This window comes from Protomyctophum bolini (assembly GCF_963924005.1).
Source record: "Protomyctophum bolini genome assembly, chromosome: 8".
Lineage (NCBI taxonomy): Eukaryota > Metazoa > Chordata > Actinopteri > Myctophiformes > Myctophidae > Protomyctophum > Protomyctophum bolini.
In genome coordinates, this window is record NC_137869.1 from 22,387,507 (window position 1) to 22,402,852 (window position 15,346).

The 15,346-nt window shown below is 42.9% G+C and overlaps 1 protein-coding gene across 2 annotated transcripts in view; it reads left to right on the plus strand.

The window, feature by feature from the left end:
- Positions 1–15,346, plus strand: part of glis1b (GLIS family zinc finger 1b) — a 99,415-nt gene that overhangs the window by 60,157 nt on the left and 23,912 nt on the right. Inside the window, exons 5-7 of one of the 2 annotated variants that reach the window (XM_080769348.1) lie at positions 3,714–3,875; positions 8,945–9,055; positions 14,046–14,220. In XM_080769348.1, coding sequence (XP_080625474.1) covers positions 3,714–3,875; positions 8,945–9,055; positions 14,046–14,220 — 448 coding nt within the window. The remainder of the gene's footprint in view (positions 1–3,713; positions 3,876–8,944; positions 9,056–14,045; positions 14,221–15,346) is intronic. The other variant, XM_080769349.1, reaches the window with a different exon arrangement.

The following is a 15,346-nucleotide window of genomic DNA, read 5'->3' on the forward strand; positions in this document are numbered from 1 at the left end:
TTTGTGACGTTTGCGTTGGTGTCTAATATCGTGCGTGTCCATATTTATGTGTCTGTATTATCTACAATGTGTCTGTTATTGTTCCTTTACTGCGTGTGTATGTGTGTGTGTGTGTGTGTGTGTGTGTGTGTCTGTCTGTCTGCATGGCAATAGCAGTCACTCAGAGTCATTTACGATGTCTGAAATCACGTACTGTAGTTTCCAAAGAGTTTGCCTCAAAACCTTCATAAGAACTTTTGTTTTACTACACCTTGCCGTAAGTAGACAGTTTAATCACATTCAACCTGGTGTCCCTATCTTGGGCATGTAATGTGAAACTTTTCAAAGATTTTCAAAAAACATTTTGTTGATGGGCCATTTTAATTAAATTAAGTATTTACAGCTTAAATGGTTAAGTGTTGGTTGTCATTGTCTGGAGAAACAACAATATTTGTAATACAATCCATATTGACGTAGAAAATTCCCCTTAGTGTTTTTCTTTTCTTTTCTCTGTTCCTCTAATTCCCATGATACATTCTGCGGGCAGGCTTTGGGCTGGCACACCCATACGATCTATGGCCATATTACAAGAACCTGAATTGTAACTTGTGAGTCATATTTTCTGAAGTCAAGATATCTAAAAATATCACTATTTTGGTGTAAACACAGAGAACATGGACAATGTCAGGCCCACCGAGGGTAGCAACTAATAAAGCCCAGATAGTAAGGGTTATAGTTTTCACATTAACAGAATTTACTCCAGCAAGTGAGTGACATGACTGGAGTAATCTTTTTAGCACAGCACTGTTGGATGAAGTTGAAGATTATGATTGTTCCTTTTCAAAACTTAACTATGGTTGGCTCTATACCGCTCTTTCCCTCCTCTATACTAAACAGCTTTTCCAAAAATAGAGGATCCACCAGCTATTTTGTGCTGAATGTTCACCCCCAGAATAGGGGCATCATTTATACTCCAACGACGGTGTCGCTGGCTGACAAGAACTGATCTTATTATTAGGTTTTAGTCTCTCTCTCTCTCTCTCTGACACACACACGCGCACGCACGCACAGTGCCGTCAGGTCACCTGACACAGCTCTAACCTGACAGGCTTAGGTTTCGTCCATATTAAATGGAGCAGCGTTGAATAGAAGGCCCTGCCTGCGTTGTGTCTGAGTGAATGAAGGAGGCCAGGATGAAGCCCAGATGAGGCTGAAGGCCCATTAGAAGAATGGTGTCACTCTCTCCTTCTCCGTAACCCAAGCTGTCGTCAGCAGGCTTCACTAAAGGTCAGGATCCAGTGGACGGCAGGCTGCACCTCTGTGACCGCTACATGGTGCTTCAATTTAACCCTTTTACACTGATGAGGAGGCAGTAGTTGTAGTTACATCAGTAGCAGTGGTGGAAAGTAATTAAGTACATTTTCTTAAGTACGGTACTTATAAATACTATTTTGAGGTATTTGTACTCTACTTGAGTAATTCCAACTTCCTATACTTCTACTACATCTCGGATCCCAAATATTGTACTTTTACTCCACTACATTTATTTTAAAACTTGAGTTACTTTGTAGATTTTGATTATTATAATAAAATTGTGATTAACCACTTCAGCCCTATGCATTATGGATTATTGAACCCATTTATTTCAGTGTGCAACTGTGCACACACACAAACCACACCCCCTAAAGCATTACCTTTAGGGCAGCTATTGGCTGAATGGGTGAAGAGGCTGCCTGGGAATCAGAAGGTCACCGGTTTGACCCCCCGGCCGCCCAGCCTTGTCCCTGAACACGATCACTGTGAACCTGGCATCCCTGTTTTGGGCATGTCAAAATGAAGAATCAGCCTGAATTCTGAGATCCACACCTTGTTACTTTGATAAAAGCAGCAAACGAAAGATGTGTTGTCTTGGTAACCAGTTACAGTTTACATACAGTTTGTTTATCAAGGTTGTTATAGTAACATGCAATTTTAATATAAATTATCATGAGCGTGATTAGACTGCATGTGTTTGAGATGATCCAATATAGAATATTATAATGGCCATAATAATACCCATCACCTGCTGTTGTACTCGCTTGATTGCATCTTCCACCCTTCCTCATCTACTGTACCACTTCATCATGCATTTTTCCTCATCATTTTCAAAGCTTCCCTAACATCCACTATTCTCTCGCTCGCACGCACGCACGCACGCAGACACACTTCTTTTCTCTTCTCTTCTCTTCTCCACCTCCATCCTACCAACATGTCTTCCATGCTCCCGTGGCTCCTGATCGGTGCATAAAGGCCATGCATCTGGATCCCCTCAGATAGGGTGACAGGTCAAGTGACCGATGTGAGCTCCTCCATTGCCCATTGTTGTGGGAACCTGTGGCAGTCAAGACTGGGTATTGATGTCAAACGTGTGCAGCTAACTGAATACATGAGTGGGATTAACCTTGGAAAGATATACGTTACACTGAGCCACCGTGCCTGTAATAATGTTCTGTACTGTGGTGCACCCATACACTTAATCGCTGTATATACAGTAACATGTACAGGGGGGGGGGTTCTTCTTGAGAGGGAGGTGCCTTGTCAGCCAAGCGGCAATGTTTTCCACTTATAGGAGCGGACTGGGAGTGGACGACATGTGAGCAGCGCCATGAATAATGTGTGTGTTAGCAAATCTGTGGTGTTCATTGGCTGAGTGGTTCGGGATCAGATGCTGGCCCCGGTCAGGATGAGAAGAAGAAGCTTGTTTACCGTCACTGTCACTTGTCTATCTAATGCACCATGCACAACTGAACAGGACAAGCTATGCATTACAGCCCCATTAATGGCTGCCGTATACGGCAGACTACAGTTTCTACTGTAACATATAGCACAGCTTTTAGCCCGTGACCCAAAAGAGAGATTCGATGTGTGCCTGCTGGACCCAAACTACTAGTGAAAATAACCGATCTACAAGCTTTGAATTCATGGAATTTCTTCGATTTTTCTTTGATTTCTTCATGAAATGACTGTAAAAATCATTGAATTTAGTTTTTAATTCAGGATTTTTTTTTGCTTTTTTTGGGAATGTTTTTTTATTAATGTTTTGAAATTATTATTAAAAACAAAATGTAGGAAAGAAAATATAAAGTGACCCGGAAAAATGTGTCTGTGAGTCCGCGACCCACAAATGGGACAAACCCAGTGTTTGGGAAGCAGTCAGAGGCAGCCGGGTGTGGAGCCCATGCTTCCTACCTCTCGAGCAGGAACGTGTCGTTCTCCAGCTAATGGCTTTTCAATGGCTTTTCGGAACGGCTGCGAAATTCAAGAGGGTGGGGTGACCACCATTGCTGCTGCTGCTGCCCCACCGTGTTCTCGGACACCTCTCAGTTTTTCCATGGCCGCGGTGCACACGTTCCCTTGTGCTGCATGGAGAGCCACGGCGTAGACTAGAGTGAGCTCCCACAGCTGTGTGTGTGTGTGTGTGTGTGTGTGTGTGTGTGTGTGTGTGTGTGTGTGTGTGTGTGTGTGTGCGTTGGTTAGTGTGATCAAGGGACAGATGCAGGGCATGAGTGGGCATGAACATAGAGCCCACATTGTGGCTGTTGTGTTTACCATCATTGGCCTCATTGATCTAATTATCTTTCTCTCTCCCTTTCTCTCTCTCCCTCTCTCTCCCTTTGTGTGTGTGTGTGTGTGTGTGTGTGTGTGTGTGTGTGTGTGTGTGTGTGTGTGTGTGTGTCCTCCTCTGCATGATGCAGTTCGAGGGCTGCAACAAGGCCTTCTCCCGTCTGGAGAACCTGAAGATCCACCTGCGGAGCCACACAGGAGAGAAGCCCTACCTGTGCCAGCACCCTGGCTGCCAGAAAGCTTTCAGCAACTCCAGCGACCGGGCCAAGCACCAGCGCACCCACCTGGACACGGTCAGCAACACAGCCTCCTCTCTCTCTGTCTCTCTGTCTCTCTGTCTCTCTGTCTCTCTGTCTCTCTCTCTCTCTCTCTCTCTCTCTCTCTCTCTCTCTCTCTCTCTCTCTCTCTCTCTCTCTGTCTGTCTGTCTGTCTGTCTGTCTGTCTGTCTGTCTGTCTGTCTGTCTGTCTGTCTGTCTGTCTCCTCCCACTGTCAACCCACAGTAGATCACTGTGTTAGTGGGTTGGACGTGATGTAAACACTGAGTCTTTGCAGCAGATGTCCTCCACTGTGAAATCCCCTGAATTTTATTGTGTGAGAACGGTCTGGGCTGTCAAAAATAAGTCACTATATTGATGGAGGGATGCTCTGGAATTATGATCTGTGTGTGCGTGTGCGTGACTGCGTGTGTGTGCGCGTGCACGTGCGTATGTGTGTGCGTGAGCATGTGTGTGCATGCGTGCGTGCGTGAGCATGTGTGTGCATGCGTGCGTGCGTGTGGTGTTGCATAATGTACCGTATGTGTATCAAGGCCAGTTTTTTTTTCACTTTCAATTAAATCAATGGTGAGAGTGCATTTTCAACTATTGAAAAAATGTTGCCCTTAGAAGGCTGGAAAGGTCTTATACACAACCAGTGCAGAAACTAATTGAGAATGAAGGTTGCTTTTTACATTTTTAAATAGACTGAATTGAATGTGAATTGACCCCAGCCCTTCCCTGGTGCCTGGTGCGTGCGTGCGTGCGTGTGCATGAACACATGTGTTTTCATGTAAAACACCCATAGTGCTAAACCCACCACCACCACCCACCCCCATACACACGCATGCACATACGCACGCACGCAGAGACAAGATGCAAGCCCCAACGCTTAATTCCAAGCCCCAGTGCCCATTTCCATGTCTCGACTGTGTTACACTTCAATTTGTTAGCTGTCAGTGGGTGAGTGGTGTGGCGTTCTCACTCTCCCCACACCACCTGTGACACACCACAGATCATTAAATGATCAGTTCCATTAGGCTGGAGTCACAGCTCGGGCCCTAACACACTTGGACTGCATGCGGGGGACTGGCTCACCACAGACAGAGCGCTGCCTGTTCCTCCAACCTGTGGAAAGGGAAGCATAGGAAAGCTTTAGTCAGCTATTGCTGCTACTCACTCAGTGGTGGAAGAAGTACTCTGATGGGGTTTTTTTAATACTTAAGTAAATCTAACAATAACACAATGTAGAAATACTCTGTTACAAGTAATATTCAAACGTTTACTTGAGTAAAAGTATACTGGCGTCAAAATTGACTTAAAGTAACAAAGAAAGAATAGCTATTCATGAATGGCCCATTTCCCCGGATTTCTTCAATTTTCAAAAAAAAATGCGCAGGATCAGCTATTTTTGAATAGATGATGAAGTATAGGGGCAGGGCTTAATTATATATGTATTTTTTGTAATATTCGAAACACAAAAATAGCTTAAAGTAAACCGACCCTAAACCCATTAGCAGCAAAGAGACAGGTCAAGCTGTCCTTCTCACCCCTTGAGATGCATGTTAAATGACGGGATTTCTCCATATAAATAATAGATAATTTCAGAAGCAAAACCTTCAAAATGTCTTCTAATTCTAGTCAACCAGGCCTGCAGTAGGCTCTGCACTGGGCAAATGTGCATGACATTATTTAAATAAACTAGAAATACGAGGAAATGGCAGAAATCTACTTTTAACGACAGCCCGGCAGGAGTTTTCATGTTGCATGGTACAGTCATTAGTAGCCTATTATTGCCATCACCTGGGTGGGTCAGTCGTGTAACTTTCCCGACGTTAAGCCGTGTAAATGTTCAACAACACAGCCAACCATGCAAAATAACATTGACAGCTATGACGTGGCGAAAGCTTGACCTGCATAGCAACAGTAGCTAAACTATTTGGATTTAGCCTCACGTTGCCGATACTAATATACCACTGCGCTGCACTATGTCGCCTCGGGGCATATGCATATGCAATAGGGGCTGATGAAGTCTGGTTGCGCTAGGCTAATTTGGATTGGCATTGGACAATTGCTTTTTGGGGTGGGATTTAGCGAAAGGCTAATTATCGTCGTGTAGTAAAAAGTACAATATTTGCCTCATATTTAGTGCAGTAGAAGTATGAAGTAAAGGGTTTGTGTGAAAAATGAACATACTCAAGTAAAGTAAAAGCACCTCCAAATTGTACAAGTACAGTACTTGACTAACTGTACTTAGTTATACTTTACACCACTGATCCTATAGCACTGAAGACTAAATAAGTGTAACTCAAGAAGAGTGCTGAAGTATAAATGAGGTGTTTGCAATGTAAATCGACTACCTCTAATTTACTGTTGGGTACACCATGTAGTACCTTTCAAAAATAAATATACTTTTTACATCCCTTTGTAAGTCATTAAACCTGCTGTTATTGTTCATCTATTCTAGAACCTACAAGTTATTTAGATGAAAACCAACATCTCATAGTGAGTGAATATACAACAATATTGTTAACACACATACGCTTGTTCTGGTTTAAGAGCTGTGTGTGATGTCTGTTTGGATGACATGTCTTGGCTGTGCCAAAGCGTTGTGGTTGGTTCTGCTAAACGCTCACAAGTGAAGCAGCTCCTGCTTTTCTCGTGAAAAAGAACAATGTTGTATGTGTTTGTTCCCACAGACACTACAATGTGCTTCTTATGTCTTAAGAAATATGGATGAAATTACCATGAGAGCACATGCAATTCTACTTTGTAAGCAAAGTAGAGCTGCAACTATCGATGATCTTCTTTGTGATGATTATTCTATTGATTACTTCCGAATCTTTACTTTTTTGTGTGAATAATAACGCCCTACTAAGCCTACTTAATCATACTACAGCGTCACACAAAAGTAGCAGATCTGAGAGATCGGAATGTGTTGCAAAGCTGCGAGTTTTGAACTTGTAGATCTGCTACTTTTGCTGTTTTTGATTTGAATCCTGAAAAGTTACAGTTTTGAACATGAGGTTTACACCAGACAGAGACGAATCATGATATCAACAATAACTAAGTCAATAATGAATTGACTAATATTTATTAGTCTGACTAACCAGTAACCACTTAAGAACAATTTTATACCATGTCGTATGATGGTGTTGCATAACAATACTGAAAATAGCAGATCCACTGTGAGCTTGTTGATCTGCTATTTTTGGCGATTTAGATTTTTAGATTCTATTAAAATTGTATTTAATCAATTAGTTTGATTCACTGTTGCACCCTTAAAGCAAAGCACAATATTAATGGTTCACATATTATATAGCTTTATATTATTATTGGGAATTGGGAATTGGCTTTACTAAATTGGGTTTTTTTCTTTTTCTTTTGTCTGGGAGGGGAATGTTTTGCTCAACAACATAGTCTCTCCATTATTTGTCTGCCTTGAGATCTCTGAGATTTATATTATTGAAAATTGCAACAAAAGAATTTTGAAAATAAAATAAACACATTAGTATATTTCTTACACCTCTGACTTCTGCCCTTTCTTTCCACAGTAGGCCAAACAATACAGCCAATCAGAGTCCCTGATGCATACGATACGGCCTCACATTAACACCCTGTGTTAGGGCCTTGGTTCGTTGTGCGTGCCTATAGCCGCCTCCTTGCCTTGCCAGAAACACTTGAGGGCAAAATCATTTAAAAAATATAATGAAATGTATTCTAGACAGAAGTTGTGTTTCACCCCCCACCCCCTACGGGTCCTGCACTGTATTGGGGTGCGTTGCTTAGCAAAACAAACATGGCGTAGGTGAATGGCGCTGAGAACGCCTTGGAATAACAATGTGTTATTTACAGAAAAGGCCAGGGTACGGAGGCCGGGCTAATAAAGACGCGTATCCCCTTACATTTTAATGGCTACCTTATATTCCTGAGGATGAAAAAAAGATGGCGTGAGGGGAAAATCCCTCCGTCAGCGAGCCGCGTGCTGTATTTACTTGGTTAATGCGAGGAACGTGAAACGACGAGGAAAGTCCATGACAGTGCAATCGTTTTACAAATGTCATTCCTGTTACTTTAGTCTGTGTGACCATTTTATATGTGTCATTCCGGTTACATTACTGGCCCTCAAACGCTCGGCACCAGCATGAAGACACAAGCACGAACGCACACACGCACGCACGCACATACACACACGAGAATTACTGAGCATCCTCAGAAGACCCAGATAAAGTATCACACTGTTGTTGGTCTGCAACGTTCCAATGAATTTTTCTGGTTTTGTTCACATGTCTGCTTTAAGTTGAAAAAGTATTCAGAAACAAGATAGTTTTCCTGTGACATCTCTGAGCTCCTAGTGGAATTTCCTTGGTCCATCATGTCAGCATTTTCCTAAAATACACTGTATTACTTCTATCAATCATTGGTAATACAGATATCATGTGTCCCAAGTAGGTGGGGTTTGACAAGGAGTTGGAGAAAAAAGACCTACATGAAATATCAGACGTCGTCTGTGAAATATGAAATCCTGTATTAAAAAAATGAAAAATAAAGAAATGGGAAGCAAGCTGTGAAAATTATCTCAGTGGGATTCTTGTATGAAATTCCTCCTCCTTGAAATGTTTATAATTTACTGTCTTTGTCTTTTTTCTCTTTTTCCTACTTGCTCTCTTCCTCTTACTTCAACTTTGTGCCTTTCTCAGCTGAAAGGTAGGACTCTATCTTTGGACTCATTCAAACATTTATTTTCCAGCGCGTTCTGTATTCTGTTGACCTGCACTGTTGTGCTTATAACTGACTATGATCTAACCAACATTGTTTTATTGCGATAGCTGATCTGCTGATGTTTGTACTGCTTACACTGGCCAACATGGCATCCCTATTCAAGAAGAAAATGTTCCAAAGTGTTGAAATAAAAAAATTAAAAACAAAAAGAGCAAACATATAGTAAATCTACAAGCTCAATCATGGCGCGTTGCGATGTGACACGCAGTGAGTGTGTAGCTCAGCTAACTATGTATTAGGGCTTTAGTGGTTAAACTAACTGACCGACTACATTTGAAAGCCTATACATTGATGTATAACATAGCATACTCCTGTGTCTCTGTAGAAACCGTATGCGTGTCAGATCCCTGGCTGTACCAAGCGCTACACGGACCCCAGCTCCCTGCGCAAGCACGTCAAGATCCACTCTGCCAAAGAGCAGCAGGTGCGTAGGAAGGTAAGTTACCAGAGTGTGAAAGAGGCAGCGAGAAGGAGGGAGAGACAGAGGCAGGGAGGGGGGAGGGCTCAATGAGGACAGGAAAAAAATAAACTGCTCTGTCTGTCGCAGCGTGAGCTGATTAACGTCAACAGTGAGACCATAAGCTTTACAAATAGGCCAGTAGGTGTAATAATTACTTCTCCGGTACTTATTCTTCACTGCTCTGTCCACTTGCTTTAATTGTTTGTGTGTGTGTGTGTGTGTGTGTGTGTGTGTGTGTGTGTGTGTGTGTGTGTGTGTGTGTGTGTGTGTGTGTGTGTGTGTGTGTGTGCGCGTGTGTTTTGGAAAGAAGGGGGGGTGAAACTCATTTCCCCAACAATAGATCAGGTTTGACCACATTTCATCGTGTTCATGGTCACATGACCACATGTCATGGTGTTCATGGTCAAAAGCCCATTCTTTTCCCCGACTGGAAGAGCGAGTAAATAACAAGAGAATGGGCTCATTGTTGTGGAAGTGGCTGGATAGTGGCAGACTCGGGGATGATGTGTTCCTTTGCTTAGCATCGTAAAGGGAAACACATGTGCGCGCATGTAGCATTGTTAATAAGCTGTAGAGCAAGAATACCCCAGTGGCCAGATGTTATGGACAAATGTCAAACAAACGCTCTCCCTCTCCATAGCAGCCGTGGAGGAGAAAACTGTTAGAGCAGCGTCGCGTTGGGGGGAGAGGCACAGTCCCAATTATATTTGATGAATGGTTCACAAGACGCTCGCAGGGAAACGGTCTCCAAGACAAAATGCACACACACACACATTGAGTGACATATCTGCGTGTCAAGTCGTAATGTATCTCATGTCAGTCGGACTGTTGTGTTAAACAGCAAATGAAAGCTGGTTCCCTTGCGATTCCAGCGCAGAAAAAGAAAGATTTAAATCACTCGCAAATCCATGATTCGACCCACTGTCAGGTCTGTGACCAAAAGGCGCTCCATTTTCTGTTGTGAGCAAACTCTATGGAAACAGAGGTTACAGTTAGCTGCATGATCATTCTCTAAGGTGTTGATGGATGGATGGAAGGGTGTACGGACAATGTCTTGATGTTTGGGCAGATGGGTGGATTAACCACCCCCTATACTTTTTTGATCAGGGTCCCCCAGGGGAAAATAGTCAGTCCCCTACTTTTTCCCTGTACACCAAATCGCTTAGCTGAAAAGAGAGAAGCTCAGTGAACTTGTTGAACGGCTATTTTCGCATAATGTTTGACTATCTTCAGCGAAGGTCCCCCTAGTAGTAGTATGACATGCCCTGGATAGGGTTCATGTGGGTCTACCAGATAGACACATGGCTGATGCATGGAGACTTCCAGTGTGTCAGACAGATGGGCCATCTGACACGCAGACTGCCTGCAGGCACAAACATATACAGTAGACAGAGATTGATGGTTGGAGGACGGTTCTTTAAATTGTTCTTTCTCCTGAGTTTAATTAGAGCGGTCACGGCGGATGAGGCAAGACTTTTCAAGTCTGTCATTTCTTCTCAAGCTCTGCGGTGCGATGTCACCCGTAACTGACGCCTCGACCCGCAGGCTATCCGGGTACACAGACAGCTCCATAGCAATGCTTCCAGTCCCTGTTGCATCCCTGGTTGCATAATCGTTCTGAATGTGTTTGACGTTTCACTCTATATGACAGTATAAACACTTAAATATGTATGAGCATTTATCATTCTCAGATGATATTGCTGCTCATAATCGGGATCACCAATGCCTTAAAAAAATACACAGATTGGATGGGAATTGTCTTCCAAGTAATTTTACTTTCGTATCTAATACAGTACAACTGAGACCAGTCCAGTTTACACAAACTGGCCTTTATTTTATGTCAGCTCCCTGCGGAACAACTACATCACTGTCTTATGTGGTGAGGAACAGGCTGCACATAATACTGTACAGAGATACATGCTCATTGCTCAGTCCTGGGGACCCCAGTGTATCTAATCGATTAGGATCTGAATCGGAATCGGTTTATTAGCCAAGTATGTTTACACAAACAAGGAATTTGTCTTGGTATGTTGCTCTCTGTGTTCACATGAAATAACACTTGAAGAAATACAGTATTAAAAAGCAACAGAAATCTCAAAGAGAAAACGTTTTTTTTTGGGTATTCCCAATGTTAATGTTCTAAACCTGCTGGACCAATCAGTGCCAAATTTCATGTGCACAGTAAACCAATGACGTACCTTCACTCAAACATCATGTCACAGATGACTGATGTCACAGGCTGGCCACATGAAGTCTGAGAAGCCACGCCATTCCCATGTGTCTCATGATCTCAAGATCCATATGATTTTTAAGGTTTGGCTTTGCAAGAAGTTAGCCATCTACAACGGTGTGCGTGTCTGTTCGGAGCTACGATCAGCACCGAACTTTGAGTACTGTATGTACATGTACGCTCACTACGCTGCCAGTAGGCCACATAAGTACCTCCACAAACTCACATATTTTATTGCGACCATAGATGAAAACTTGAAAAACCTGTCCGTCAGTCACGCCTCGTGATTACGGATACGCTCCATATATGGCCAATACAGAATTAATTCCATATATTGATATATATATATATCTATATATATATATATTTGTAGTACTGCCCAAATGTATAGTGATAATTTATACCCTATACAATATATAGGGAGTATAAAGAGTATTGAATGGATGAGTGACTTCTCTTCTGTCTACTGTATTTGCATGGCGTGTGTCTGTGTTTCCGGGACTAATCTCACAAACCCCTTACTGATCAGCAGCAATTGTGCACACTGCCTGTGGCCTGTGGGCCAAGGAAGTATTGCAGTATTTTCTCACATAGGCTGGTATACTTTTTGAAATATTTCACTTTTTAAAACTCAAGTCAATCGAGAGGAAATTACTGTAACTCCACATTTGGAACACGATTACGTCACAACATCCACATGGAAGTCACAGCATTATACTCCGGTTTGTTTTACAGGACATACAGTACATGTGAGTAGATTTCACCCTGAACTGAACGTGCCATAACGCCTGAGTTATGCTGTATAGTTGCACACGTTGTGGATTCAGGCTTGACTGCCTTAGTATTCAGGCATGGTGGAATATACTGTCTGTATATACTAGAATGTAAGACAATATCGGAGAACCTGTACATAACGCATAATGCACTGGAATGTTGACAGTACAGGATATTGCTTTTGTAAGGGGTTAAGGGCTCATTTGGACTCTGAATACCAGATGAATGACATGGCAGAACCGACAACAAACAGCAGCGCTGATCGCCAGGACTGAAGAACCGCTGCATGGTTTATAAGGATCAAGTCCCATGCCATTGGTTGTCAGCACTACTGTACTTACTCTAGTACTCAAGCTAAAGCCAGATGTCAAAGACACTGTTTATAGAGAGATTCCCTCTCTGGCCCCTTTGCTCTGTCACTGTCCCATTTCCAGACCTTATACTGGAGAACTATACCCTGTTGGCTTAAAATTCCAACCTTTCTCCTACCAAAGAAAATCACCATGTGCTCACTGCTTGGACAACCTCTATCGCTAACGGCACTGTGGCTTTGAAAGGGAATCTCCAGTGTAAAGTGGAAGACACGGTTGTTGGGACTGCACTGGGGTGAGTGTGTGTGTGTGTGTGTGTGTGTGTGTGTGTGTGTGTGTGTGTGTGTGTGTGTGTGTGTGTGTGTGTGTGTGTGTGTGTGTGTGTGTGTGTGTGTGTGTGTGTGTGTGTGTGTGTGTGTGTGTGTGTGTGTGTGTGCGCGCGTGTGTTTGCTACAGTACACCTGAGCGACTGTAACATTGTATTACAGAGTAATCCAACTCTGATCTATGCAACAGAGGTCAAGGTCTGTCGCTGAGCTATGAGGCACATGTCGTCCCATAACTCCTAACTGACGCTGGGCCCTTTCGGGCGGTGCCGCATGGCGTGTGATGGACTCTGCAGTCGAAATGTGTCTTCACTTGTCCCCATTAGCCTTGGCAGAGTGAGAAACAGAAGCAATCTTTTGTTGGCTCTGAGTTGGAATGCCAGTTGTCCACCCAGAACACCCATAAGCCAATGCATGACTCAAAAGAAGGGGTATTATGCTTTGTTTTGTTATCCCTCGGTGGAAATGTGTTCTCATTTGCAGTTACTGTTTTGAATTAACGTCCGAAGAGGATTATCAAAACAGAGAAGACAAAGGAGAAAATAAGCACCACAGGGTACTGTAGCACTAGCAGGCAAGGGACGGGTTGATGGGTTGTTGTGGAGGCGGAGAGAGATGAGAGCTTGTCAGGACAACGAGGGTTCACATTGCTCAGTTTAACTTTTTGTGTATGCCACTTTGTTTGAGAAGGTCATCGAGGGACGACCTGCGGACGGAAACTCACTTTTATTTAGACATGCCAGGAAACATTATATTGGTTTTAGTTGCACTAGTTGAGAGAACGAGTAGTGGTGCCGTAACCCACGTGAATATTATTAGGGAAGGTGTTTGTTAATCCCCTGGGGGAAATTCTCTCTCACCTTTGCCCAGCTGATGGCCACTGGGATAGTCATGATGAGCAGTTGAGTTGTTAAGGGTTAAGTGGGGTTAAGGGTTAAGTGTCTTGCTCAGGGAGACTTCAACATGCAGACATAGGCTGAACCAGTGACCTCTCTACAGACATAGGCTGAACCAGTGACCTCTCTACAGACATAGGCTGAACCAGTGACCTCTCTACAGACATAGGCTGAACCAGTGACCTCTCTACAGACATAGGCTGAACCAGTGACCTCTCTACAGACATATTCTGAACCAGTGACCTCTCTACCTACAGCGCTAAGCTACAGCCGCCCTACAGAACAAAGGGTGGACGTAGAGTTATATATTGACAGGGTCACAACAACACACTAAAAACCCAAAACTCAGTCTCAAAAAATGTATAGAATTAAATAAGAATTCACTATCTTCTGCACACGACACAGTCTCCGTCTCTTTTTGGTTGACAGCTGCGGCCGTGCCCCCACCTGGAGCAGGACGTCCTGAGTGAGTGTCTGTCGGTTCAGCACCTGCAGGGTAGCTCCGCCCCTTCCTCCCAGCACCTGCACGGCCCCGCCCCCTCACAGCACCTGTACAACAGCAAAGATGGACGCTCCCCCGGACTGAGCCAGGACATCTTCACAGGTACAGCACACACTGTAGCCCCTTTTCCAAGGGTCCAACCGGTTCCGCTCCTAGTCCATGAGCCAGAGCCCCAAAATTGGAACGTTAATTACGAATTGAGTGGGCAAAACCATACCTATATTTAATTGTTTATAGGATCAATACAAGTAAATTCATATATGATAACCCTTCCACAGGAATAGCTTTTTCATATTTATCACACATTTTGTTATTTTCACCTATAGTAGGCATGATACATGACAGGTGAATAGGTAAAATATGTATGAATCGTTATCACCATGAAATTGCACATTTAAATAATCCAAATTAGGCATTATAGGAAAATATGCCAAAACAGAAAAAGTAGAAAAAGCTACTACTGTGGAAGGGTTATTGACCCTAATTTAAAATAGGTATGGTTTTTCCCTCTCAATTCGTAATTAATTCCTAGCTATGGCTCATGGACCCCGAAAGTTATTAATTTAACTCAGATTAGTGTACAAATGCATTTACAGTGTGGAGCGGGGAATACCTCTCTTTATTTTTTATTTTTATTTTTTTTTTTTTTTATTTATTTTTTTTTTTTTTTTTATAATATTTGTTTTATTCGGAAAGTGCAGTATAATTGTACATATAGCATTTCTACAAACGATACGTATAAGAGCAGTTCCCAAGATTTTCTTCTTTTCTTTTTTTTCCCCACCCCTCTTCCCTCCCTCATCCCCCCTCCATGTGGCAACATCTCCAATGTCTCTGTATAGTATAGTCCTTTTTCCTATATAAGACATCGAGTCCACACTCAAACAGAGACAGGCACGGCAGTAACACTTCAGGTGGTACATTTCAGGAGGACAAAGAAAAAAAGAAAGAGTGGGCGGAAAAAGACATAAGAAACAAAAAAACAACAACAACTAAAGTATATACATTTATGCTGAGGGGGACAAAAACAATATAGCTTTGGTCTTCGACCACGAGAGGAGGAGAGGTGTCTTATACATTTTATATTTACACAATCATACAGCAGGCAATGAACCAGTGAGATTACACGAAGTCCGCTCTCAGGGGGGCAATATGCACAATCCAATTGTTCCAAATTTGGTAGAAATTGTCTAATCTAGTTCTTAACATGTATGTTAATTTTTCCATT